This window comes from Acanthochromis polyacanthus, chromosome 7, assembly GCF_021347895.1.
Source record: "Acanthochromis polyacanthus isolate Apoly-LR-REF ecotype Palm Island chromosome 7, KAUST_Apoly_ChrSc, whole genome shotgun sequence".
Classification (NCBI taxonomy): Eukaryota; Metazoa; Chordata; class Actinopteri; family Pomacentridae; genus Acanthochromis; species Acanthochromis polyacanthus.
The window spans coordinates 1,710,113-1,734,017 of NC_067119.1; the positions used below are offsets into that span (position 1 = coordinate 1,710,113).

Consider the following 23,905-nt stretch of genomic DNA (forward strand, 5'->3'; position numbering starts at 1 on the left):
ATGTCCTGCATAAAATCTCCTCAGAATCATCAAAAAATATCCAAATATATCGCACAAAAAGTCCAAAAATATCTCAAAATATCCCCCAATATAAATATGGAAAAACCTAAAAAAATCCCTAAAAATCAATAAATAAACCAAGAATATATTTTAAAAAATCCCAACCGAATCATCAGAAAAAATATCCAAAAATATCCCTCCAGAACCATCCAAAAATATCTTCAAAACATCCAAAATGTTTGAAAAAAATACAACAAAAACAAAAGAACATCAAAAAATCCGTCAAGTATATTTTTGAAAAATACCAAACGTCAAATCAAACTAAATACACAGAAACACACATAAACAAAGACAAAATACTCACAGAGCAAACACAACATTCACAAAAAATCCCAAAATATCTCAAAAATATGTATCATAAAATGAAGATGAAGCTCACCGTTCTCCAGGCCGACCTAGTCCTCCTCTGTTAGCCTGAAGTCCAGCTCCTCTACCTCCTCCTCCTCCTCCTCCTCCTCCTCTTCCTCCTCTTCCTCGTCCTCTACCTCGGCCTCCACCACGCTGAGAACCACTGAGGAGTCAATGATCAGGACAACTTGGTAAATAAACAGAAGCAGAAGCAGAAATGTAAGCAGGAAACGTCGTGGTTTTAGCAGCTGTTAGCATGGAAGCTAACTGACTGAGGTCACGTTGTAGTCTCCGGGTTTGAGCTCCGTTGTCTTTACTGTCAATGAGATGCAGTCAGACCATTCTACAGCACTCTGATGACAGGTCTGGCTATGCAAGACTACCTTTGGACCCTTGTTTCCAGTCTGTATGCTAAGCTAAGCTAAGCTAACCAGCTGCTGAATACTATTTATTTTACCCAGAAGCCCCGGTGCCTCTGCTGGTCGGCGGTGGGACGGTCATGGTCGGTTGGAGGTCGCTGAACTCTGCGTTGACGGCGGCGGCCATGTCCCTGACGGTGCCATCGTTGTTGTCCACCAGGTGAACCTCGGTTAGGGACCGCTGACCTTGTGGACCGTCGCAGTATTCTCGCACCGCCTGGGCGATGGTCTCGGCACAGAGCTGCACAGGAAATCCAAACACCCCCGAGCTGATGGCCGGCAGGGCGACGGAGGAGCAGCTCACCGTCTCCGCTTGTCTCAGACTTTCTTTGACGGCGGTCTTCAGTCGCGACACCGAAGTCTTCTTGTCATAGTTGGAGAACCGCGGACCGACAGCGTGCACGACGTACTTACAGGGCAGGTTGTACGCATCTGTTACCATGGCATCACCCGGACGCAGAGGCCCGTTTTTAGTCACGTAGTCGCTGCTTGTTTTCTGCAGCTCTGGTCCTGCAGCTTTCAGCAGAGCCAAAGCCAAACCGCCAATGTGCTGCAAGTCCTCATTGGCTGCGTTGACCACAGCGTCGGCGTCGAAGCTACAGATGTCTGCTCTCCTGACAGAAACCAGAACTCCACTGGTGGTCTTCACTTTGCAGTAACAAAGGCTGCTTCCTCCTTCGTAGATTTCTTCCTCGTCTTCGTCCTGGCCCTCTGGGCGAAGCACCACCACACAGTTGAACTCCGTCATGATGCTGGACAGGAAGAGGCGTCCTAAAGTCTGAAAATACTTCTTAGCTCCAGGCTTGTCCACGGTTAAGATGTCAGTGGCGAGAGCACTAGTTAGCTGCTGAAAGCAAGATCTGGCTTTCTGGACGTGAAGACGAGCCCCAGCGAGGACAATTCTCGGCCTCTCCGGATCAAACTGAATGGATACGTTATTGTCTTTGGAGATACTGGACCAGTCCTGTGTTTTCTTCTTGTCGATGAATTGAACAACAGCACAGGAATCAACGCGAACGGTTTCTTGAACTCTTGAGAAGTTTGTGATGAACTCCTTCAAACTGCTGCTTACTTCTCTGACGGGATTTCTAAAGCCGGCCACTGTTACTTTGTCTGACTTGGTCTGAATGTCCACAGTTTTCTTCTTTGTGGAGTTGTAGGTGTCCAGCAGCTGCTGCTTCAGGTCCATCCAGCCGGGAAGCCTCATCACCTCCTGGTCCTCCACATCCAGAGTCTGCAGCGCCAGAACCTCCTTCATCTTAGTGTCTGCATCAGCCAGGACTTTGTCAGAACTTCCCAGCAGGAAAACCCCTTTGATCTCGATGCTGTAGATGGCGCTGATGCCCTGGGAGGTGAACAGGTCCTGGGACATGTCTGTAGGATCTACTGTCCTGAGGAAGTCCAGAAGACAAGGAGGGATGCTCAGCTGTTTTTTGGACATGTTCATGTTCCTCTCCAGGATCCAGGCCTTGGTCTTATAGACCTCAGCAGGGAGTCCAGTGATGGTGAGCTGCTGGGTGGCTTCATTGTAGGAGAGGTTCATGTCCGGGGAGATGTCCTGGGTGGCTCTCAGCAGCCCGTCCTGCTTCAGGATGTAGAACATGGCCGGGGACAGAGGCATCAGCTCGGAGACGCCATTTGTCTGCCGTTCAATGACGCTCATGGCTTTAACAACAATGTTCTCTACAGGAGGTCTGATTCTTTTCATATCATCTGCTTGGCCAGCAACTGTCAGGACCCCCCTGGAAGCGTCCAGCACCGGGACGCCGTCTTCCTTCAGAATCGAACGGACGTCTTTCTCTGCAACCTTCCAGGCTGGCCCGTTGGCCTGGCACTCGAAGGCCGAGTACTGGGCCATCAGGCGGCGGAAGGCGTCCTGGGCGCTACGTTCCCAGCCATCGACCTGCTGGGCGGTCAGACCGTTCTGCCTCAGGAAGCCCGGCAGGGGGCTGAGCTTCACTTCGGCTTGATCCAAATCCACGCTGCAGAAATGTGGACGCATCTGATCGTTGATGCTTTTTAGCAGGTTCTTCATCAGGAGGAACTTCCTGACCACGGGGTGAAGGCTCTCAGTGAAGGAATCGGGCATCTTCCAGGCCGGTCGGTCTTTACCATACAAGGCGGTTCCCAACGACGGATAAAACGGATACACCTTGACAGAGTTGGAACAAATCACTAGGTCTTCTTTGATGCAGATGTTCTGAACAGCTGGGAACAGAGAAACAGACGTAAACAAAGTAGAGTTTCATAACGCTGTTATCTTTAATGTTTCTATGAAGTCATCCAGGTCTCAGACTCTCAGAACAATAATAAATGGTTCTTCAAAACACCGACTGAAGAACCTCTTTATTCAGGGATCGTTTTTTTATTAACTTTATCTGGTGCCTTAAAGCAGTTTTTCATTTTTATTGAAGTTACCGGGTGGAACGAGAGCTGCTTTATTCATTAATCTGAAGATTATTTTCTCAACAGAACATTGATCATTCGGTTCATACGTTCCACTGACGCCATCCACGGCACCTTGTAATCTGTGGTTCTGTCAGAACAAGAACCCAAAAATGTGATCTAATAATTAAATAAAATGCTGCAGATTCTGCTTTGAAAAACAGCACATTACTATTCCATAAACAGACAAAATAGAACCGGGTGGGTCCAAAGGGAGCTATTTTGAAAAGGGTTTCTCAGGGAACCTATTTTTGCGAAAGTTCCTTAAAGTTTTATTGCCTAAAGGAGCAGGTTTAAAGAAACGAAGCAAAGTTTCATTGTGGAACTAAAAATGGTGTCTTGGGTGATTTTTAATTCCAGTTAGAACCTTTATTTAAATGACAGTATAAAATATGTGGGCGCATAAGTTCTTACTTTTGCTTCATCTTCAGAGCTTTATTTTTTTCTAATTGGGATATTCTTTTTCTTTCTTGGTAAATATTGTATATATTTTTATCGTATTCTTTCACGTTATTTCACATTATCAGTCGTGCAGGCGTTTTCATTTCGTGGGAAGCTCTTTGACTCTTCAGAAAAGAGGAAGAACTTTTTCACCTTTTTCAGGATTTGTTTATTTATATTTTTTGCTGTTTTCCAATAAATTTTTCTAATGTTCAAAATACTTGATAAAGCGACCCGACAGGTTCAAGACAAAGATGTGACACAAACGACCAAAAAGAGACAAAAATTACAAAAAGAGACAAAAAACAACAAAAACAAGATAGATATGACCAAAAAAAGACAAAAAAGACCAGACAGGTTTTGAAGCTGAAGATGCTCAAACGTTCACATATTTCTAATTTAATGCAGTTTTTTAAACATACTTCAAATTTAATGCAGTTTTTTAAACATACTTCTAATTTAATGCAGTTTTTTTAAAACATATTTCTAATTTAACGCTGTTTTTTAAAAATAATTTTAATTTTACACTGTATTTTATTTACACATTTCTAATTTAACACTATTTTTTTTTTACATATTTCTAATTTAACACTGTATTTATTTATTTTCTTTATATATTTCTAATTTAGTATTTATTTTGTATTTTCTTTTTTTTTACATATTTTTAATTCAATGTTGTATTTTATTTACATATTTCTGATTTAATGCAGTTTTTTTTTTTTACATATTTCTAATTTAACACTGTATTTATTTACATATTTCTGATTTAATGCTGTATTTATTTATTTTCTTTATATATTTCTAATTTAGTATTTATTTAGTATTTTCTTTTTTTTTACATATTTTTAATTCAATGTTGTATTTTATTTACATATTTCTGATTTAATGCAGTATTTTTATTTTTATTTTTACATATTTCTAATTTAGCACTATATTTTCTTTCACTGCAGACTTTCAGTTTTAGCCAGAATTCGCTGTGAATGACGAGGCAGGAAAACAGGGTAGAAACCTTTGTGGTGGCTGAAGGAGACGACTGCAGCTCGTTCTTCAGGAATCATCAGGATGTCGGCCGGCAGAGCAAAGTTCTTCTCAAAGAACATCTCCAGCAGATCTGGGAGGAACCGGAAACACAGAAATAAGGATTCTGCTTTGAACAGAAACGTCCTGGATCTGACCAGCAGGGGGCAGAAGGTTCAAACGTTTCCTGCTGCTGGTTCATAAAACACTTGAAAATGATCCGAAATCACAATAAAAAGCAAAGAAAAGAGCTGAAAACTAACACAGATGAAGGTTTTCTTCATCAGTTTATGGTGCTCATGTGTGAAAATACCAGCTGAATACAAACAAACAAACAAACGATTTGTTTTACATGTGTAATATTTTTTTAAAAATAGGGTAGAAGATTAAGAAACGTCGTTTATGAGCGTTTTAATGAACTTTAAATAAAGTGTCTGACAGAGCTGATATAAATTAAATCAATAACAAGAAACAACACAACAGAGAGCAGAAATCATTGTCCCAAAGAGACGAAGACAAGACCAATAACGACCAAGAAGGACAAAAAAAATGCCAAAAATGAGACAAAACCTGACAAAAATGTGACACTAACTGACAAAAACAAGCCAAAAAAAAGAAATAATTACAAATACAAGGCAAAAAATGACGAAAATGAGAAAAAAAACACAAAAAATGGCAAAAATGGAACAAAAATTACCAAAAGACACAAAAATGACAAAAGCAAGGAAAAATGACCAAAAAAAGATTTCAAAAATTACAAAACATGACAAAAATGAGACAAAAATGGTAAAAAAAAAAAACAAAACACAAAAATCACAAAAAAATTACAAAAAAACAAGACCCAAAACTGACAAAAATGAGCCAAAAACAACCAAAAGCAGACAGAAAAATGAAAAATGAGATCAAAAGGACCAAATAGGACAAAAAAATGACAAAAAGAGGCAAAGAAAACAGAAAAAACGATCAAATTATGATAAATATGACCAAAAATAGTTATGCATGTGCAAGTCATGTATTTATACCAAATCACGTGTAAATTACTCTTATAAAGGTCTGTTGATCAGTTCATCAATTTTGACAAGCCTTTGTTTTGCTAGTGTTAAAATAACCGTTCTCTCCATGCTTTTATTTTGAAGGCAAATTTTTAATGTTATGGGCTTTTATTTTGTCACAAATCCAGCGGCACAGGAAGTGTTTATCTAAGAAGCGGTTTCTTGACATGACGAAAACGCTGCTAAAAAGTCCGAAAATTCACTGACCACCACAAACTGGAAGCTTCCGGAAGAAACCAGAAGAATGAGAACAAGAATAAAACTAAAGTGTGAACCTTTAATTGCAGTCTGGGGAAGATTCTCCAGTCGGACTCTCGTCGCTGCCTCCAGTGGTCGAACCGTCAGTCGGTGTTTCTGCACCTTGGTGGAGGTTCTACTCTCAGAGAGGAACCTGTCAGCATCTGGAAAAAAACAGAGATTATCATAAATATTATAAAAATAACCACAGATGATCATAAATATTATAAAAATAACCAGATTATTCCTCTCAGGCTGAAACAGACGGACAGAGAATCACATTTAGAAGAAACCAGACTGGAACAACAACATGATTAATTAGCCGAGAATATGGAGATAAACAGACCATAAAGAGACACAAAACATAAATGATACACAAACTGACGAATAAAAGAGAAAATGAGTCGTTCCAAAATAAGACACTAGAGCACCAAAAATGAGATAAAACGAGACATAAAACAAGATAAATACAAAAACTAGACACAGATCAGCAAAAAAGACAAAAAGAGATAAAATTATGCAAAAATGACAAAAACAAGATGAAAAATGACAAATAAGACAAAAAATGATTTAAAAAAATTACAAAAATGAAACAAAAAATTACAAAAATTAGACACAAAATTACACAAAAGGACGAAAAATTCACAAAAAATGACAAACAAGACACAAATGAGAAAAATGACAAAGGACACAAAAAATAACAAAAACATGACAAAAAATTACATAAACATGACAAAAAATTAAACAAAAAAATGACAAAATGATACAAAAAAGACAAAAACAAGACAAAAAAATACAAAAAAAATGACAGAAATTTGACAAAAATGAGACAGAACAAAAATTAAACAACATGACAAAAAGGAGACATAAACTGTCCCAAACAGGACAAAAAAATGACAAAAACAACTCACAACATGATAGAAACTAGAAAAGCACTTGGAGAGCGCAGACCTCCACCAGGCCGTCTGTCTGTCTGTCTGTCTGTCTGTCTGTTAACAGCATAACTCAAAAAGTCATGGACGGATTTTCACCACATTTTTACACAATGTCCGGAAGAGCAAAAGTAACAATCGATTAGATTTTGGAGGTGATCGGGATCACCGTCTGGATCCAGGAGTTTTTTGAAGGACTCTGTACAATTGAGAGATGGCCTGGTGGCCAAAATCCGTCCATAACTTTTTGAGTTATGCTGTTAACAGACAAACAGACAAACAAACTCTGATGATTACATGACCTCCTGGAGGAGGTAATGAGACACATAACCAGTTTCAATCCAAACTAAAGCAGAGTGTTTGTAGGAGAGCCTGAAGGTCTGAGGTAGGACCTAACTCCTCGGTACCTTGGGGGCTGCTGAAGGTCACCACGGCTCTACTGGACTCCAGGATCATCTCCAGACTGTAGCCGTTCTCGTCCACACCAGAGACGTTCTCCACCAGCATGGACAGCAGATCTCTGGACATCCCATCAGGAACGTTCTCCAGAACCACGGCGGCACTGCTACAGTCTGACAGGACAAGGTTCTACTGGTTTATTCCCACATAAACTTCATCCTGCTGGTTTTCAGACATTATTTTAACGTTTTCCTGAAATAGATCAATAAATGAGTCAAACTATGACTCTTATTTATGTTCAGTTTCTCTCATTTCTTTTTAAATGTTCATTTCATCGGTTTGCTCTCTGATTTTGTCCTCATAATTTGGTCATTTAAAGTGAATCGTGTCATCTGGTTGGTTTTTTACCATCTGTATCGGCGGCTGAAGCTCCATTTTCATCTTCTGACTTTGATTCCTTCAGTGAACCTGAAGATGAAGACGTTCAGAGTTACTGATCCTCAAACAGGAAATGATTAAAACCAGCAGAGAAAGAAAAGTTCAGGAAAAAACACAGAAAGACGACAGATTGACTCTGCTCAGAAAACACAGGAAAAGTTCTATCAACCTCATCAGAATCCACATTAGTAATCAGAGTTCCAGGTCCTTGAAGTCCACAGAGGAGAACGTCACCTGGAGAAAGTTCTAGAGTAGACCTACCTAGGTCTGCTCTAGAACTTTCTCCAGTTGTCAAATGTCAGGAAAAACATGCAAAAACACCACAAAGAGAACCAAAAATCACCACAATACAAATTAAATTGCCTCAAAAATTCAAATTTGGCACAAAAAACATCCAAAATAACAACAACGGCCAGAATAGAGTCCTAGAAACAATCATAGGTTCCCTGGATGTGTTTCTGATTGCTGATAATTGACCAGAGGAACCTTTAAAAATGTCGTTCTGGGTGAACTTTAAGGCTGGTAGCTGGTTGGTCAGAACGTTCTAGAGCATGGAAGAAGAACCAGGACCATGTGGAGGAGAAATCCTTCAGTGTTTGTCCTTTCTGGGACTAAAAGTGTTTCTGGTCTGAAGGTAAAACTTTGAGGTTTCCGTCTGTTTGGAGCTGAGAAACATCAAATATCTCCAGATTTATTTAAACCAGCACGAAGGCGTTCAGACAGAAGTTTACCTGAAACGTCGTCGCTGTTCGTCGACTTCTGAGGAGGAAAAGGAAAAAAAGAAAAGTTTAAAGAACATCAAGAAAAACTTTCAGGTTTTCCATCAGTTGTTCCAGAAAGTCAAAGTTTTAGAAACTCTGGACTCATTTCAAGATTTCTTCTATTTTAAATTTGACACTGATGTGAACTTATTTTATACAGCGGAATTATTTTATTTTATAATGTGTATTTGTGTGTTTTGCTTTACTTCCTTCATTATTTTTTTTTTTTTTTTATGAAGCCGACTGGAGGAAACCCAGAGAGACTCCCAGCCTATCTGTACTTTAAAGTATCTGTAAAAATGGAAATAAAACATCTGAAAATATTAAAATATTTCACATACATCTGGTCTGTGGACTTCAATCAATCAGGATGCAAATAAATATGATAATTATCCATAAAATTACCCCAAAAAGTGCCTCTAGATTTAAAAAAATATGCAGAAAAAGACTGAAAAATATTCATTAAATGTCTCTCAAACAGAAAAATAATAATAATATAATGATCATAAAAATAATTCTGAAAAATGTTTTTAAAAATTAGTCTGACATTCTGAAAAAGAAAAATATTCATCAAAAGTTTTAAAAATATATATTCACTATTGCAATAATAATAATAATAATAATAATAATGATAATCATAATAATAATAATAATGTTAATAATAATAATAATGATAATAATAATAATATCTGAGAAATGTCCCAAAAACTTTTTAAAAAATCTTTCAAATATCAAAGAAAAATATCCAAAGGTTTTAATAAATTGTCACAAAAATATCTATAAATTACCTCAAAAATGTAATTTAAAAAAATCTAATTTAATGAAAATCAAAATTAAAAATAGGATGAAAAAAATCATTAAATGTCTCTAAAACAGAAAAATAATGATATAATTCTGAAAAAAAATTCATAAAGTTTTGAAAATAAATATTTACAATTTCTAAAGATTATGAATTTTAAACTAATAATAATAATAATAATAAGAGAGGAAATATGCCAAAAAAAATTTAAATTTAGATAAATGTGTGTGTATTTATGTAAAAATTTGATTTAATATAAGAAAAATAAAAATAGAGAAAAAGAAGAATGATAGAATGAAAAAATATTATTGGAAAAGACAGAAAAAAAATATTAGAATATTTAATGTATAAATGTCCTGGAAATGGGCAAAAATATTTGTTTAAATGCTCCAAAAGTTTTAATAAAATCTGATAATATGTGAATCTAAAATTCTGCTTCAGTCGTTTGTCACAAAGTCAAACCTGCAGAAACAGAATTCATCCTGAAAGTTCTAAAAATGAAATGAAAGTCTTCAGATTTAGAATCGACAGAAAAAATAAAGAAAAAGCTGCTAAAGAGTCGGAATTAAAAAATCCTTTACAAGTTTGCAGTCCGACTCTTTGAAGTTTAACTTTCAGACTGAAACGTTTCCTGAAGGTAAAAAGACGACAGACGGAGTTTGTGATCAGCTGGAAGCAGATTTTATGAGTCATAAACCTGAAGAACACGTTGATAAATAACCAGAGGAGCCACACCTGGACCTGAAGCTCACCTGGACCTGAAGCTGACCTGGACCTGAAGCTCACCTGGACCTGAAGCACACCTGGACCTGAAGCTCACCTGGACCTGAAGCACACCTGGACCTGAAGCACACCTGGACCTGAAGCACACCTGGACCTGAAGCTGACCTGGACCTGAAGCTCACCTGGAACTGAAGCTCACCTGGACCTGAAGCTCACCTGGACCTGAAGCTAACCTGGACCTGAAGCACACCTGGACCTGAAGCTCACCTGAACAGGTGAGCAGCTGATCAAACTTACTTCTTATTCTGGAAAACATTTCTGCTGAATCTAGAGAATTTCCACACCTGAACTTGTTTCTATTTTCACCTCAAAACACGAGAAATCTTTTTACAGAAACATTTATTCATCCTGTGAAGCAGACTTTTTATTTTATTCATTTATTTACATTTCTGGGTCAATTTATATTTTTTATTATTTTTGCCATTTTTTTTCATTATTCTTTTTCAAAATTTTAACATTATTGTTGTTAATATCTTTCAGAATTACATCCTATACATGTTTTCTGTTCGAGAGACATTTAATTAATACTTTTCTGAACCTGGAATCATTGATGTGACGTATTGATTATCATTAAAGTGACGTACTGATGATTGATTATCATTAAAGTGATGTACTGATTGATTGACTCACGGCTGCTGATCGGACTCGTAGCGGGACGTTCTGACCGTCCAGGACGATCTGGTGGTCGCTTCTGTTCAGGACTCGTTCTCTGACTGGAAGAAAAAGCAGAAATCTGATTGATTTCATGTTTATTGATCCACAGAGGAACAGCTGCAGCGTCACGATCAATAAATTAGAGCAGGAGATCTAAAGAACAACACTGATCAGAGGAAAAACACTGATTATTATTATTATTGATTATTGAGAGTGAAGTTTTCCTGCTGCTGCTCTCTGATCATGAACTTAATAAACCCGTTTATTGTTCTGATTCATGATTCACCAGAAAGACGCTCCTCCGTCCTCTGTTAAAGTTTGAGTCTTTAACTCAAACGGGACAAAAAACAAATTTATTGAAGTTTCCTCGAGTTAAAAGAGTTTTAAACGACCGACAGAAGTTAAAACGACGTCACTGTGTTCATGAAGAAGAACTATGAAGTGCATGATGGGAAATCAGCTGACAGACTCACAACCAAGACACAAAATGAGACAAAAATGACAGAAATAAGACGGGGAGACACAAAAATGAGATTAAATGACACAAACAACACACAAAATTACACAAACACGCATTATTACACAAATGAGACACAAAAAAATGACAAAAAAAGACAAAATCACGACACAACGTGACAGAAAGGAGACAAGACACAAAATTAAAGAAAATACACAATATTACACAAATGAGACACGAAAGGACAAAATGAGACAATAAATGACAAAAACAACACAACATGAGACAAACAAGACACAAAATTAAAGAAAATACACAATATTACACAAACAACACACATTACACAAATGAGACACGAAAGGACAAAATGAGACAATAAATGACAAAAACAACACAACATGAGACAAACAAGACACAAAATTAAAGAAACAAGACTCCAAATAACAAAACGAGACAAGAAGTGACACAAAAAAGATACACAAGACAAAAAAAATGGCTAAATGAGACGACAAAAACTAAACAACAAACAAAACCAAGACACACCGTGACAGAAAGGAGACAGAACTGTCCCAGAAAGGCACAAAACTACACAAACATGACAGAAACAGACAAACACCAGACACAGCATGACACAAACAGAGACGACTACAGAAAACAAACAGTGATCATGTGAACCACAGAGGTGAAATGCATGATGGGAAATACGAGGAAGAACGTAGATGAAGCTGATTTAAAGGCTTTAAAGGCCTGAAACCTGGTGACCAGCTGAAAATGAATCATTTTACTGAAGTCTGGTCAGAAGAAAACTAATTATTCTGAAGATAAAAACCGGATCCAGTTTAGTTTAGAGTCTGAAAGTTCTACAGAGTTCTGGAAATAAACTTTAGTCTGAGCTGTGATTCTCTACAGTTAAACTTTGGTTCGCTTTAAACTCTCCTCTCTGACAGAATAAAGGATAAAGTAGTGAACCGGGTCCGGTCCGGTTCCACAAACTCACCCTCCTCCGAGCTGAAGAACACGGCCGCCCTCGGGGCTCCGTCCTCGGACTCCACTCGACATTCTCCGCCGCCGGACTTCTTCCTGCTCTGGAAGTAGAGCTTCAGTTTGTTCTTGGCGGTTCGGTTCTGGTCCGGGCTCCAGTCGCCCTCCACGGTCAGCGGCGGACACTCCTCCATGCTGGTCCGGTCTGAGCGAACCGACAGTCGCTCTGAGCTCCGGGAGGAGTCGCTTTACTTTCTGACTTTCACTTTCGTTTCTGCACAAACTGAAGTGGAAACGGAGACAAGCTGAGGCACTGAGGAATCACTGATCGATAACCAATCAATAACTTTATAAATACTGATCGATTATGAGGAAGAAACAGCAGGAAGATCATCACATGAAGTACTGCAGTACTAGGATTCATTCCAGTCTTTTAAAGTCCTTAAAAAACTACTACCACTACTACAGGAAGTGCTTCTACTAAGGTTAGGCTTAGTATTTATTATTATTATTATTATTATTATTATTGTTAATAGCTTTATTTCTATAGTGCTTTTCATACAAGAAAATGTAGCACAAAGTGTTTTACATTTAACAGAGAAGTTCTACTTTAGAAATACTTAAATGGTACTTCATATATAGTGTAGTCTAGTACAGTCTCTTATGTTTAACAGTACAGACAGCACAGTGCAGACTCAGTGGATACAGAACCTACAAAGACCCACCACGGTGAACCGGCCCTGTTCACCCCCCGCTCCCTGACTGACAGTCTGGTTTTAGGATTCTTCCTCTCCAGGTGTGGTGATGCTGCAGCTGGTTGGATGAAGGTGGAGGGACCCGGGTGGTGGACCAATCAGACGGGACGAGAGCAGGGGCCTCATTTATAAAGCTTGGTACGCACAAAACAGGGCTAGAAAGTGGCGTAAATCACAACCTTTGCGTAGAAAGTGGCGTACGCTGTGTACGTTGTGATTTCTAAAACAAACTTGGTGTGAGAATGTGCGCACCGGTGAGTCAACTTTGATGCTTGTTTAAGCACATTTTGGAGACAGAGGGAACGGCAGTGATGGAGGGTGAAGTGGTGAATTGAAGCCAGATTGATCTCAAACCTTTATTGTTATCACATATTAGACTTGTAGAGCCGGATAATCATAAACCCTCATTGTTGTAGATGTTCATATAGTGCGTCATTCGGCCTACGACTGTATTTGCAGAACTATGTTCATATATCAAACTTCCATCTTCAAATGATACAGAGCGGTGAGTGGCACTGATTGATTACTAATTTGGAAAAGGCCTGTGACAATCAGTCCAATCACTGATCAAGCGGATAAATAGCGGGTGACAGCCGTGTGTAATGTGGCACAATGGATGCGCTGCTGGAAGACACGTTAAGAATGGAGAGAGATTTTAGGGATCACAATATATTCATAAAGCATTTATTATTCTCTGACCTGCTGTTTGTTCAATTTAATTAATAAAATGTAAATGATGAATTCTGTCTCCACCTGCTGGACGTTTTATTAACAGAAAACTGAATTATTAAAGACGCACTGAAAATATTAACTTTGAGAGTTGGTCAACATATTAATTTTTTTTTGACATTTTCTTATTATTTATGACATATTTGGGGACATTTAATGACTATTTTTCAGTCTTTTTCAACATATTTTTCTAAATTTAGAATTTCTTTTTCTAGCATATTTAAGCTTTTGGAATTAAAAAATATTTTACAAATATTTCTGGACATTCATAAATATTTTTCTGTCTTTCCCATGAATATTTTTTTTTATCCTTTACAGCATATGAGCTATTTTTTAATGTCTGGCTGTTGTTTTTTTTTTACATTTTTGGATCAATTTCTAGATTTTTTTATTACTATTATTATTTTTGTTTATTATTTGGGAGATTTTTAAAAATGTTTTACTTAATTTTGAGGACTTTTTTCAGACATTTGTTAAAATTTTTCTGGGACATTTAGTTTAAACTTTTAAATACAAATATTGTTCTGATTAATTCATCACTTTAAGTGAATTTCTATTTAAAAACAGCAAACTCTACGATTAACTGAATATTTACTGTCAGATTAAAGTGAAGATTTTTGGACAAAACAAAGAAAAATAACGTCAATAAAACATGTTTTTGTTCAGTTTCAGTCCTAAAATACACAGAAAACCGTTTATTTCACAGAATGAAAGACAAAAGAGGAAAACTTTTATTGATTCAGGTTTTTTTTAAAAGAATGACGTCTGAGGAGCTGAACGTTGAACTTCAGCTGCTGGTTTTTTTCAGCTGTGGAGGAACAGAAAGAACACGTTTCAACTTCTTTGGTCATTTTGCTTCATTTTAAAGTCCTTTAGGACAGATTTAGAAGCATTTTGGAAACCTTCAGTCAACTTTTGAGTCATTTTTGACTCAGTTTTGATGCTTATTTGTTCAATTTCTGAAAGGTTTCAGGTATTTTGGACAGTTGTAAAGTCATTCTAGCAGGTTTCTGTCAGTGTGGGAAATTTAAACTCAAATTAGCTTTAAGTTTCCCTCAGATTACTAAAAATAGTCCTTTAAATGACCGTAAACATGTTAAAAATAACAGGATTATGTCCAAATGACAGAAAATGTCTGAAATCAGTCGAAACTGGTCCACAATGAATACATAACAAAAAATGACAAAATTAGTTACTGATAACATAAAAGTCCAAAATTATGATAAATCTTTTGAAAATGACAGAATATCAGAAAATTTGCACTAATTGACTCGATATGAAGGTAAAACTCTGATCATTAATTAGCAAGAAAACAATAAGAATGACCCAAAGAAAAGTTCAGTTTTACATGAAAGTCCTAAATTGTTCCAATTTGTCCAAAAGGACCAAATTTTGGACATTTTCAGGCAGTTTTTAACAGAACTCAAGTGTTTTTCATTGATCAGAAATTACTCAAAATGTCATTGAAATCATCCAAAACTGCATAAAAACACATCAAAATTCTCAATATTTGTCAGAAATGTCTCACAAAACTATTCAAAATGACAAACCATGTCCTCTTTAGAACTCATTTTAAAATGCTTTAATTTGCTTTTAAATCATTACATGGTCTCGCCCCCCCAATACCTGTCTGAGCTTCTTCATCCACATACTCCGAGCCGATCCCTCAGGTCAGCTGATCAGCCGATCCCTCAGGTCAGCTGATCAGCCGATCCCTCAGGTCAGCTGATCAGCCGATCCCTCAGGTCAGCTGATCAGCCGATCCCTCAGGTCAGCTGATCAGCCGCTCCTGACGATCCCCAAAACAAGGCTGAAGCTCAGAGGGGATCGAGTGTTTTCTGTGGCAGCTCCAAAGCTTTGGAATGAGCTGCCACATTAGACAGGCCTCCTCGTTGCCTAATCTTAAAACCCACCGTTTCTCGTTGGCATTTCACACCGCGTAGGTTTGTTGTTTTCATGTGCACGTATATATATATGTGGGAGGGGCAGTCCAGTTTGTTTAGTCTACTTATTGCTTTAGTTTTTATTGTGCAGTCTGCTTTTACTTCGTATTGTTTTTATCTTAATGTTTTTATCTTAGTTTTTATTTTTAATCTTGTTGTTTATGCCCATGTACAGCTCCTGTGGTTGTTTTAAAGGTGCTTTATAAATAAACTTGATTTGACCAATTGCTAATGCTACCCAACAAGAAAAACACAGAAGAAAAAGGCAAACCACCACCTGACAAAACAGACTAACCTGAGATGATCCCAGACAGACTAACAGGCCACGCCCCCACCTGACCTACACTTCCTGGATCTCTGCCCATTGGAGCGTTCATTCTGACAGCCTTAATAAATAACCTGAATATTAACACACACAAAACTCAAAAACTTCACCCTTTTCATATTTAAGGAGTAAATTCTGGTGTCTCTGCATGTGTTCATCTGTTTTAAATGTCTTTGATAAATCAAAATGAATCCGGCTTGTAAATATTCTTTTATTTTTGCTTCCAAACTAAACTTCCTGCAAGACTGCAGTTGATCTGTTCTCAGGATTCACGGTTCTCTGCTGAATAAAGAACTTTTCTGCGTCACAACCTGTCTAAAGGAGGAAATAATTTACTTTTTATCGTTTTTCCTGGTTGGTTAACGTTTGATGAGGCTCCAGCAGGAAGCTAAACGTCACATTAATGATTATCAGAATAATTGACTTTCCTCTCAGAGTTGGTCTAAACTTTCCTCTGGAACCTTCAGAAACCTTTTCAGGTGAGTCTAAAGAACGTTTATTTAATCAGGTTTTTATCTGAAATGTGAGCTATTTTATTGTTTTACATTAAAGAGGGGCTTTTATTTTGGTTTGACTTCCTGGAAACATTTAATGTTTTAAAAACCAGACGAACAAAACAAACCCAGAGAACGTCGCCTACGAGTTCTATAATAGTTCTAATCTGACGTTTGAAGAATGTTTAGAGGTTGTTTATCATTTAAAATGTTTGGAAAATATCATCAGGAACAGATTATGTTCTACAAAGGTTCTCAAAGCAACATTCTCCAGATGTTATTAAGGTCTCACAGGACTATTTATGAAACAGACAGATGGAAGAGATGAACACCTGGATATTAATGCAAAAAAATGGTCTTAAAAAGGACATTAATAAACAAAAAGGCAAAAAAAGAAATATGAAGCCAGAAAAGCATAAAAAATCTGGATATTAAATCACAAAAAAAAAACCTTAATATTGATGCATAAAGATGTTTAAAAGTCATATTAATGTAGAAAAGTACCAATAACCTGAACATTAATGCACAAAAAGGGAAAACAATCCTAATATCAACTCACAAAAATATCAATACTGTAGATACCGATGCAGAAAAGTGTTAAATGTCTCGATATTAATGCATGAAAGTACCAATAATTTGGACATTAATGCAGAAAAAGGTAAAAAAAAAAAAACAAACTCAATGTGTGGCTGGAGAACAGAAGTGCTGACTCACAGAAACTATCAGACAAGTGAATGATTGAAAGGGATTTATTAAACTAAATAAATAAACTAATACAGAAGTAGTGGGAAAGAACAGAACCAGAACTATGAGAACGCCACAAGCTAAACTCTAAGAACCAACACTAGGAATACAAAAACAGAGGTCTGTGAAAGTAAACAGCATTACAGAGATAAGGAGAGGTACTCACACTGTGGGGAACTGACAACAGAGGGGGCAAAACAGAGGCCAAGAGGGGGCAAAACAGAGTGAGAGGAAAGCAGAAGAGTCCATGAGCTGAAGCAGTCCTAGAGGCAGCAGGTTTGGTGGAGAACAGCAGCTGGAACCAGTCTCAGTGAGGACGTAAATCAATGATCCAGCAGAGTGAGGGACAGAAGAAGGCTTAAAAACCAGGAGGTGAAGCAGTGAACAGGTGAGCTGAATGGACTGATCGCTGTGGCCAGATTCAGCAGAATGGAGACGGAGAGCAAAGGAGAGAGATCAGAACAGAACAGATGAGGAATGAAGGAGAAGGAGGAAGGATCATAACACAATGATCTGATATTAAAGTGTCATTTATTTTGCTATGAACACATGAAACCTCCATAATCTGGATGTTATTTTACAGAAATGTCAACCATCGACCTTACATCAGTTATTATAGAAATGTCCCGTATTTAATATTTTAATAAATGTCTCTAATATTTAATATTTTAATAAATGTCTCTAATATTTAATACTTTAATCTGTTTCTGTGGTTTCCAGCAGAACGCCGTCATGGATGAAACCTCTGGTGAGTTTTTCAGACTGTAGAAAACTGGAAAACTGTTCAAGTTTAACAACAAACGTGTTCACGTGTGTTTTCTTCCAGTCACGTATGACGCACAAACAGCAGACAGCAGCTATGAAACGCTGCCCCCTGCTGGTGAGTTCACCTGAGAGACACTTGAAGTGATGGAGACCGACTCTACGGGCAGAAAATAACCTCAGTAATTCACTCAGAAAGAGACCAATTATCTGCTTAAAAAAGCAGAAAAGGATCAATAAGTTCAGTAATACCATCTCTGTCTGTTTCCAGCCCCAGAGGATGAACAGCCTCCCTATGAACTACTGCCACCTGCTGGTGAGTGTCTGAACAGGATCAGGATGGAATTATCTTTAAGGACAGGAGATGAAAACATGAGTGTGTTTAATCTGTTTGCTCCTCAGATGACGTCCAGATCAGCAGCAGCTCTGACCTGCAGCCTCCTGACTGTGAGTTTAAAGGATCAACACGTTTTAACCACAAACACACATTAGATAGTTAACCTAATTATTACATCTGTTCTATGTGTAAAAGATAAATGAACATTCTCCGCTTATTTTAGCATCAGCTGGAGAGCATAAACACACATTTTTTTTAGTTGTATTTAACCATAAATAAGGGGTTAACACACAAATGTGTCAAAAATGTGAGTATTATCTCACAAAAGCTACAAAAGAATTTATATTGAGGCACAAAAATGTAGGAAAACTGGATGTTAATGCACAAAAATGTGAATAATCTGGATAATAATGCACAAAAGTGTCCATAATGTGAGTATTCACGTATAAAAATGATAAAACAACAGAGTCAGTATTTTGAATAATAACACACTAATGCGTCAATGATGTGAGTATTAATGTACAGAAGTTACAAAAAAATGATATTTAGGCACAAAAGTATCAACAGTCTTGATATTAACGCATTAAATTATGAATAATCTGTGTATTAACATACAAAAACTACAAAAAGTCTGAATGTTAACTCAAAAAACTGTCAAAGACCGAGATAATAACGTACAAAAGTGTCAATAATGTGAGTATTAATGTACAAAAATAATGTACATTGGAATATTAACGCACAAAGGACTTGCAAACCTGGATATTAATGAAGAAAAGTTGCAAAAGTCTGAATATTAAGCCAAAAAAACTGACAAAAACCTGTATGTTAATGCACCAAACTGTGGATAATCTGGATGTTAATGCACTAAAAGGTCAAAGATTGAGATATTAGTGCACAGAAGTATCAATATTATGGATGCTAACATGCTAAAGTGTTATAAACTCAGATAGTAACCCTCCTGTTGTTCTTCATTTATGAGCACCAAAAAATATTGTTTCCTCGTCTGAAAAAAATCCAAAAATTCAGCAAAAAATTCCCCAAATTTCTGAAATTTTGCAAAACCTCCAGAAAGAAAATTCCAATAATTCCTTAAAAGTTTTATTTAAAAAAAAAAAAACCCTAAATTTGGCCAGAAAATTCTTGTAAATATTTTCTAAAATAAGTAAAAATCTTCCAAAATAAATCCTAAAAATATATAAAGTGATTCCATAGATAGCAGTAAAACTTCTGATGTTTTCTTTGAGAACATTCACATAAAAATCAACCAAAATCCAGCGAATTTCGCTGGATTTTGGTTGATTTTTATGTGAATGTTCTTAAAGAAAACATTTTTAACATTTCTTTTGTTCCCACCAAGAAATGTTCAAAGTTTTTCCCAAAAATATTGAAAATATGGACATCAGAAGTTTCACTGTAAAAATATATATATATTTTTTCCCCCATATTTTCAAACTTTAAAACGTGTCAGTTTGGATCTGCAGGACAACACAAGAATTAACGTAGAAAAGTCCCAAAAACCTGAATGTTAACACCTAAAAGTGTGAACAATGTGGACATTAGAGCATGAAAAGCCTGTTTCTTAGCATGGAGCAGTGACAGAGCTGATGGAACCTACAGACTGTTGGAGGGTCTTCATCTGTTGTCTCTTTATGTAAGACCTGAGCTCCAAACATTCCTCACCTGGTTGTCTCCGTTCTCCGGTCCTCAGTGTCTGAGATCAGGGTGGTTCTTCTGGGGAACAGCCAGTCTGAGAGGACAGCAGCAGCCAACTTCATCCTGCAGGTTCCCGTCTTCAGCGCCGATGGAGAACCGGACCTGGAGCCGTCCAGAGGCCTCCTGAAGGACAAAGAGGTGGTCCTGATCAACACTCCAGACCTGCTGCAGCCCAGCATCTCCCAGCACACGCTAACGGAACACGTGGAGCTCTGCATGAGACGCTCTGCTCCAGGACCTCACGTGTTCCTGCTGGTTCTGCAGCCTGAGGACTTCACCGAGGACCACCGGCTGAAGCTCTGCACCATCCTGAAGCTCTTCGGCCACCGAGCCTTGGACCACTCGCTGCTTCTCATTTCCACGCCCAGGAAGGAGAAGACGGGCTTCATGGAGAAGCTCCGGCTGCTGCCGCCCCTCAGACACATGATCCGGCTGTGCAGATACCGCTTCCTGTGGAGGAAGAACCTGGAGCACTCGGAGCTCTGCACACGTCTGGTCCAGATGCTGATGGAGAACAACGGAGAACATGTGGAACGTAGAACACAGCAGTGAAGAACCAGAAAGCTCCTCTGGAAAAGACAACAGCAGCAAAGACTGAAAGACAGAAAAGTGACGATAATCTGGATGTTAGGCTGTGAAATGATAAATAATCTGGATATTAATGCTCAAAATGATAAATAATCTGGATATTAATGCACAAAATGATAAATAATCTGGATATTAATGCACAAAATGATAAATAATCTGGATATTAATGCTCAAAATGATAAATAATCTGAATATTAATGCTCAAAATGATAAATAATCTGGATATTAATGCTCAAAATGATAAATAATCTGGATATTAATGCTCAAAATGATAAATAATCTGGATATTAATGCTCAAAATGATAAATAATCTGGATATTAATGCACAAAATGATAAATAATCTGGATATTAATGCACAAAATGATAAATAATCTGGATATTAATGCACAAAATGATAAATAATCTGAATATTAATGCACAAAATGATAAATAATCTGGATATTAATGCTCAAAATGATAAATAATCTGGATATTAATGCACAAAATGATAAATAATCTCAATATTAATGCACAAAATGATAAATAATCTCAATATTAATGCACAAAATGATAAATAATCTGGATATTAATGCACTAAACTGTGAATAATCTGGATATTAATGCACTAAACTGTGAATAATCTGGATATTAATGCACAAAATGATAAATAATCTGGATATTAATGCTCAAAATGATAAATAATCTGAATATTAATGCACAAAATGATAAATAATCTGAATATTAATGCACAAAATGATAAATAATCTCAATATTAATGCACAAAATGATAAATAATCTGGATATTAATGCTCAAAAGTATAAATAACCTGGATATTAATGCACAAAATGATAAATAATCTGGATATTAATGCACAAACCTGTGAATAATCTGGATATTAAGCTGCAAAAGTGACAAAAATATGAATATCAACCCCAAAAAACTGTCAAATATCTGTATGATAAGGAACAAAACTGTGTATAATCTGGATATTAATGCACTAAACTGTGAATAATCTGGATATTAATACTCAAAATGATTAATAATCTGGATATTAATGCACAAAATTATAAAAAATCTGGATATTAATGTACAAAACTGTGAATAATCTGGATATTAACGACTAAAATTGTGAGTAATCGTGATTTTAATGCATTAAAGTGTCAATAACTTGAATGTTCTCCCACAAAACTGCTATTTGTCGACGTTCTAATGCACAAATGTATCAATATTCTGGGAATAACACACAAACATGTAAATAAAACTGAATATGAACACATGAACGTGTGAATAAACCTGAAAATTAAAATACAAGTTTTATAAATGTGGATATTAACACACAATGGTGACGAAAACCAGCAGAATGAACACATCAGTGTTAAAAAATAGATATTAATGCATTAAAATGTGAATAATCTGGATATTAATGTAAATGATTCTCCACTAGATGGAGCCACAGAACCAGAACAGGAAGTCATGTGACCCTACAGTGTTATTTATACATTTATGACTAAATATGAACTTTAAGAACCTACATATTATTTATTACTTTACCTGATGATTTTACAATATTAAATATTAAATATTAATTTGCATAATTAATGTAAAAAAGGTCGAGATTCTACACTGTTAAAGATACAATTCTAGTGTACTGATTAGTTTAAATATAAATATAATTTATTTAGCTGACTTATTTAAATATTAAAGTTAGTTTTTATAAACATTTACCTGAGAAATGTATTTATTAAGGTTGAGATCAAACAATTGTATTTTTATAATTTCTATAAATAATATGAAAATTAAGGCTGACAACCCATAATATTATTTATTTTATATATATAATTAATTTATATAAATAACACTAATTTATATAAGTAACCTCAAACTTCAGATTAAAACTCATAAATAATTAAAAATTAATTTCAGTTCAGATCCTATAATATTATTTATTCTATTTATTAAATGTACTGTAAGTATTTAGAATCTACACATAAAATATTCACCTTAGAAATATAAATATTACATTAACATTAAGTCTAAAATATTAAAATAAATCATCAGTCAGGGTTTGTTTACTGCCCTCTGCTGGTGGCAGTTTGTTTTTTTGGTGTGTTTCTTCCTTTCACTTTGAGCTTTGATCGAGTCGCAGCAGAAAAGTTTGTGTGACGAACTAGAAGCTTTAAAGAAGAGAAAGTTCAGCAGCTTCCAGACATCGATAGGTGAGTACCGACTCTGCACAGATTCTGATCGTTTCTGAGCAACTCTCATGAATTTCCAACCAGTTTTAATGTGAGGAATGAAGTCTGTTTCTGCTTCCTGTTGATTTTAAGACGCTGTGAGGCTCCAGAAGGACTGGAGATTTAAGGCTCTGAAGTATGAAGCAGGTTCATCATAATCAGTAAACAGGTATCAGAAGGAGGTTTGAACTTTAACTCAGACTTTCTTCTTCAAACTCTGTTCATGTGTCATAAAATGAGGCGTTTGTCACGTGACTTCTGCACTAAATGAACCAAACAGCTGATCAGTCAACACGGTGTTCTGATGGAGAACGATGAGGAACAGAAACATTTAGGACGGTATAAAGCTGCTATTCGTGTTGTATAGTGTGCTGATTTCTTCTTTTGATGCTGTAACTGACGTGGAAACTCAGGCTGTTTCTCAATTCCAAGTACACAAGTCCAGACTCGCATACTTGGCAAGTACAGACTGCTGAGAACACCAGCATACGTGATGACGTCACCACCTCTGTTCATCTGCTCCGATCATCTTTACAGTGAAATGGAGTCAGATATAAAAACTCAGCCCTGCATGTTCACAGTTAAATATAAAATAGTTACTGTATATATTCAGGTTTTTAGGATGGTTCTAAATGTTTATTTAAAAAGTGCTTGTGTTCCCTCTGAAAGTTTTATCCTCTGTCTCTGCCGCTGGTCTAAATGCATTATGGGTTATTGGTCCACACTAGTCTGGTCTGATACATCCTCCATAATGGGGCGGAGCCAGAACACATCCAGGTATGTCATCCATTCTTGGCCCGCCCACATTATCGACGACTCATCGGACTGGACTTGTATGGACTTGGGGCGGCCAAATGACCCGAAATGCATTTCAATCTAGTGGTGTAGCATCAGTTACCATGGAGATCTAACTCCTCAGCATTAGTTACCATGGAGATCTAAATCTGCTGCATCAGTTACCATGGAGATCTGGCTCCACAGCATCAGTTACCATGGAGATCTAAATCTGCTGCATCAGTTACCATGGAGATCTGGCTCCACAGCATCAGTTACCATGGAGATCTAAATCTGCTGCAT

The 23,905-nt window shown here is 36.8% G+C and overlaps 2 protein-coding genes across 3 annotated transcripts in view; one reads left to right on the forward strand and one right to left on the reverse strand.

The window, feature by feature from the left end:
- LOC110946101 (protein mono-ADP-ribosyltransferase PARP14-like) overlaps positions 1–23,905 on the reverse strand; it is a 108,663-nt gene that overhangs the window by 17,336 nt on the left and 67,422 nt on the right. The window contains exons 8-17 of the mRNA XM_051950570.1: positions 19,993–20,619; positions 12,240–12,506; positions 10,762–10,844; positions 8,520–8,547; positions 7,759–7,818; positions 7,359–7,523; positions 6,058–6,183; positions 4,723–4,824; positions 866–3,035; positions 440–571 (exon numbers count right to left, since the gene is read on the reverse strand). Of these exons, the coding sequence (XP_051806530.1) occupies positions 440–571; positions 866–3,035; positions 4,723–4,824; positions 6,058–6,183; positions 7,359–7,523; positions 7,759–7,818; positions 8,520–8,547; positions 10,762–10,844; positions 12,240–12,417 (3,044 nt within the window). The 5' untranslated portion in view covers positions 12,418–12,506; positions 19,993–20,619. The remainder of the gene's footprint in view (positions 1–439; positions 572–865; positions 3,036–4,722; positions 4,825–6,057; positions 6,184–7,358; positions 7,524–7,758; positions 7,819–8,519; positions 8,548–10,761; positions 10,845–12,239; positions 12,507–19,992; positions 20,620–23,905) is intronic.
- LOC110964162 (GTPase IMAP family member 8-like) overlaps positions 22,256–23,905 on the forward strand; it is a 61,816-nt gene continuing 60,166 nt past the window's right edge. For both annotated transcript variants that reach the window (XM_051950584.1, XM_051950583.1), the window contains exons 1-2: positions 22,256–22,810; positions 22,922–22,997. The gene's annotated coding sequence lies outside the window, so the exon portion shown is untranslated. The remainder of the gene's footprint in view (positions 22,811–22,921; positions 22,998–23,905) is intronic.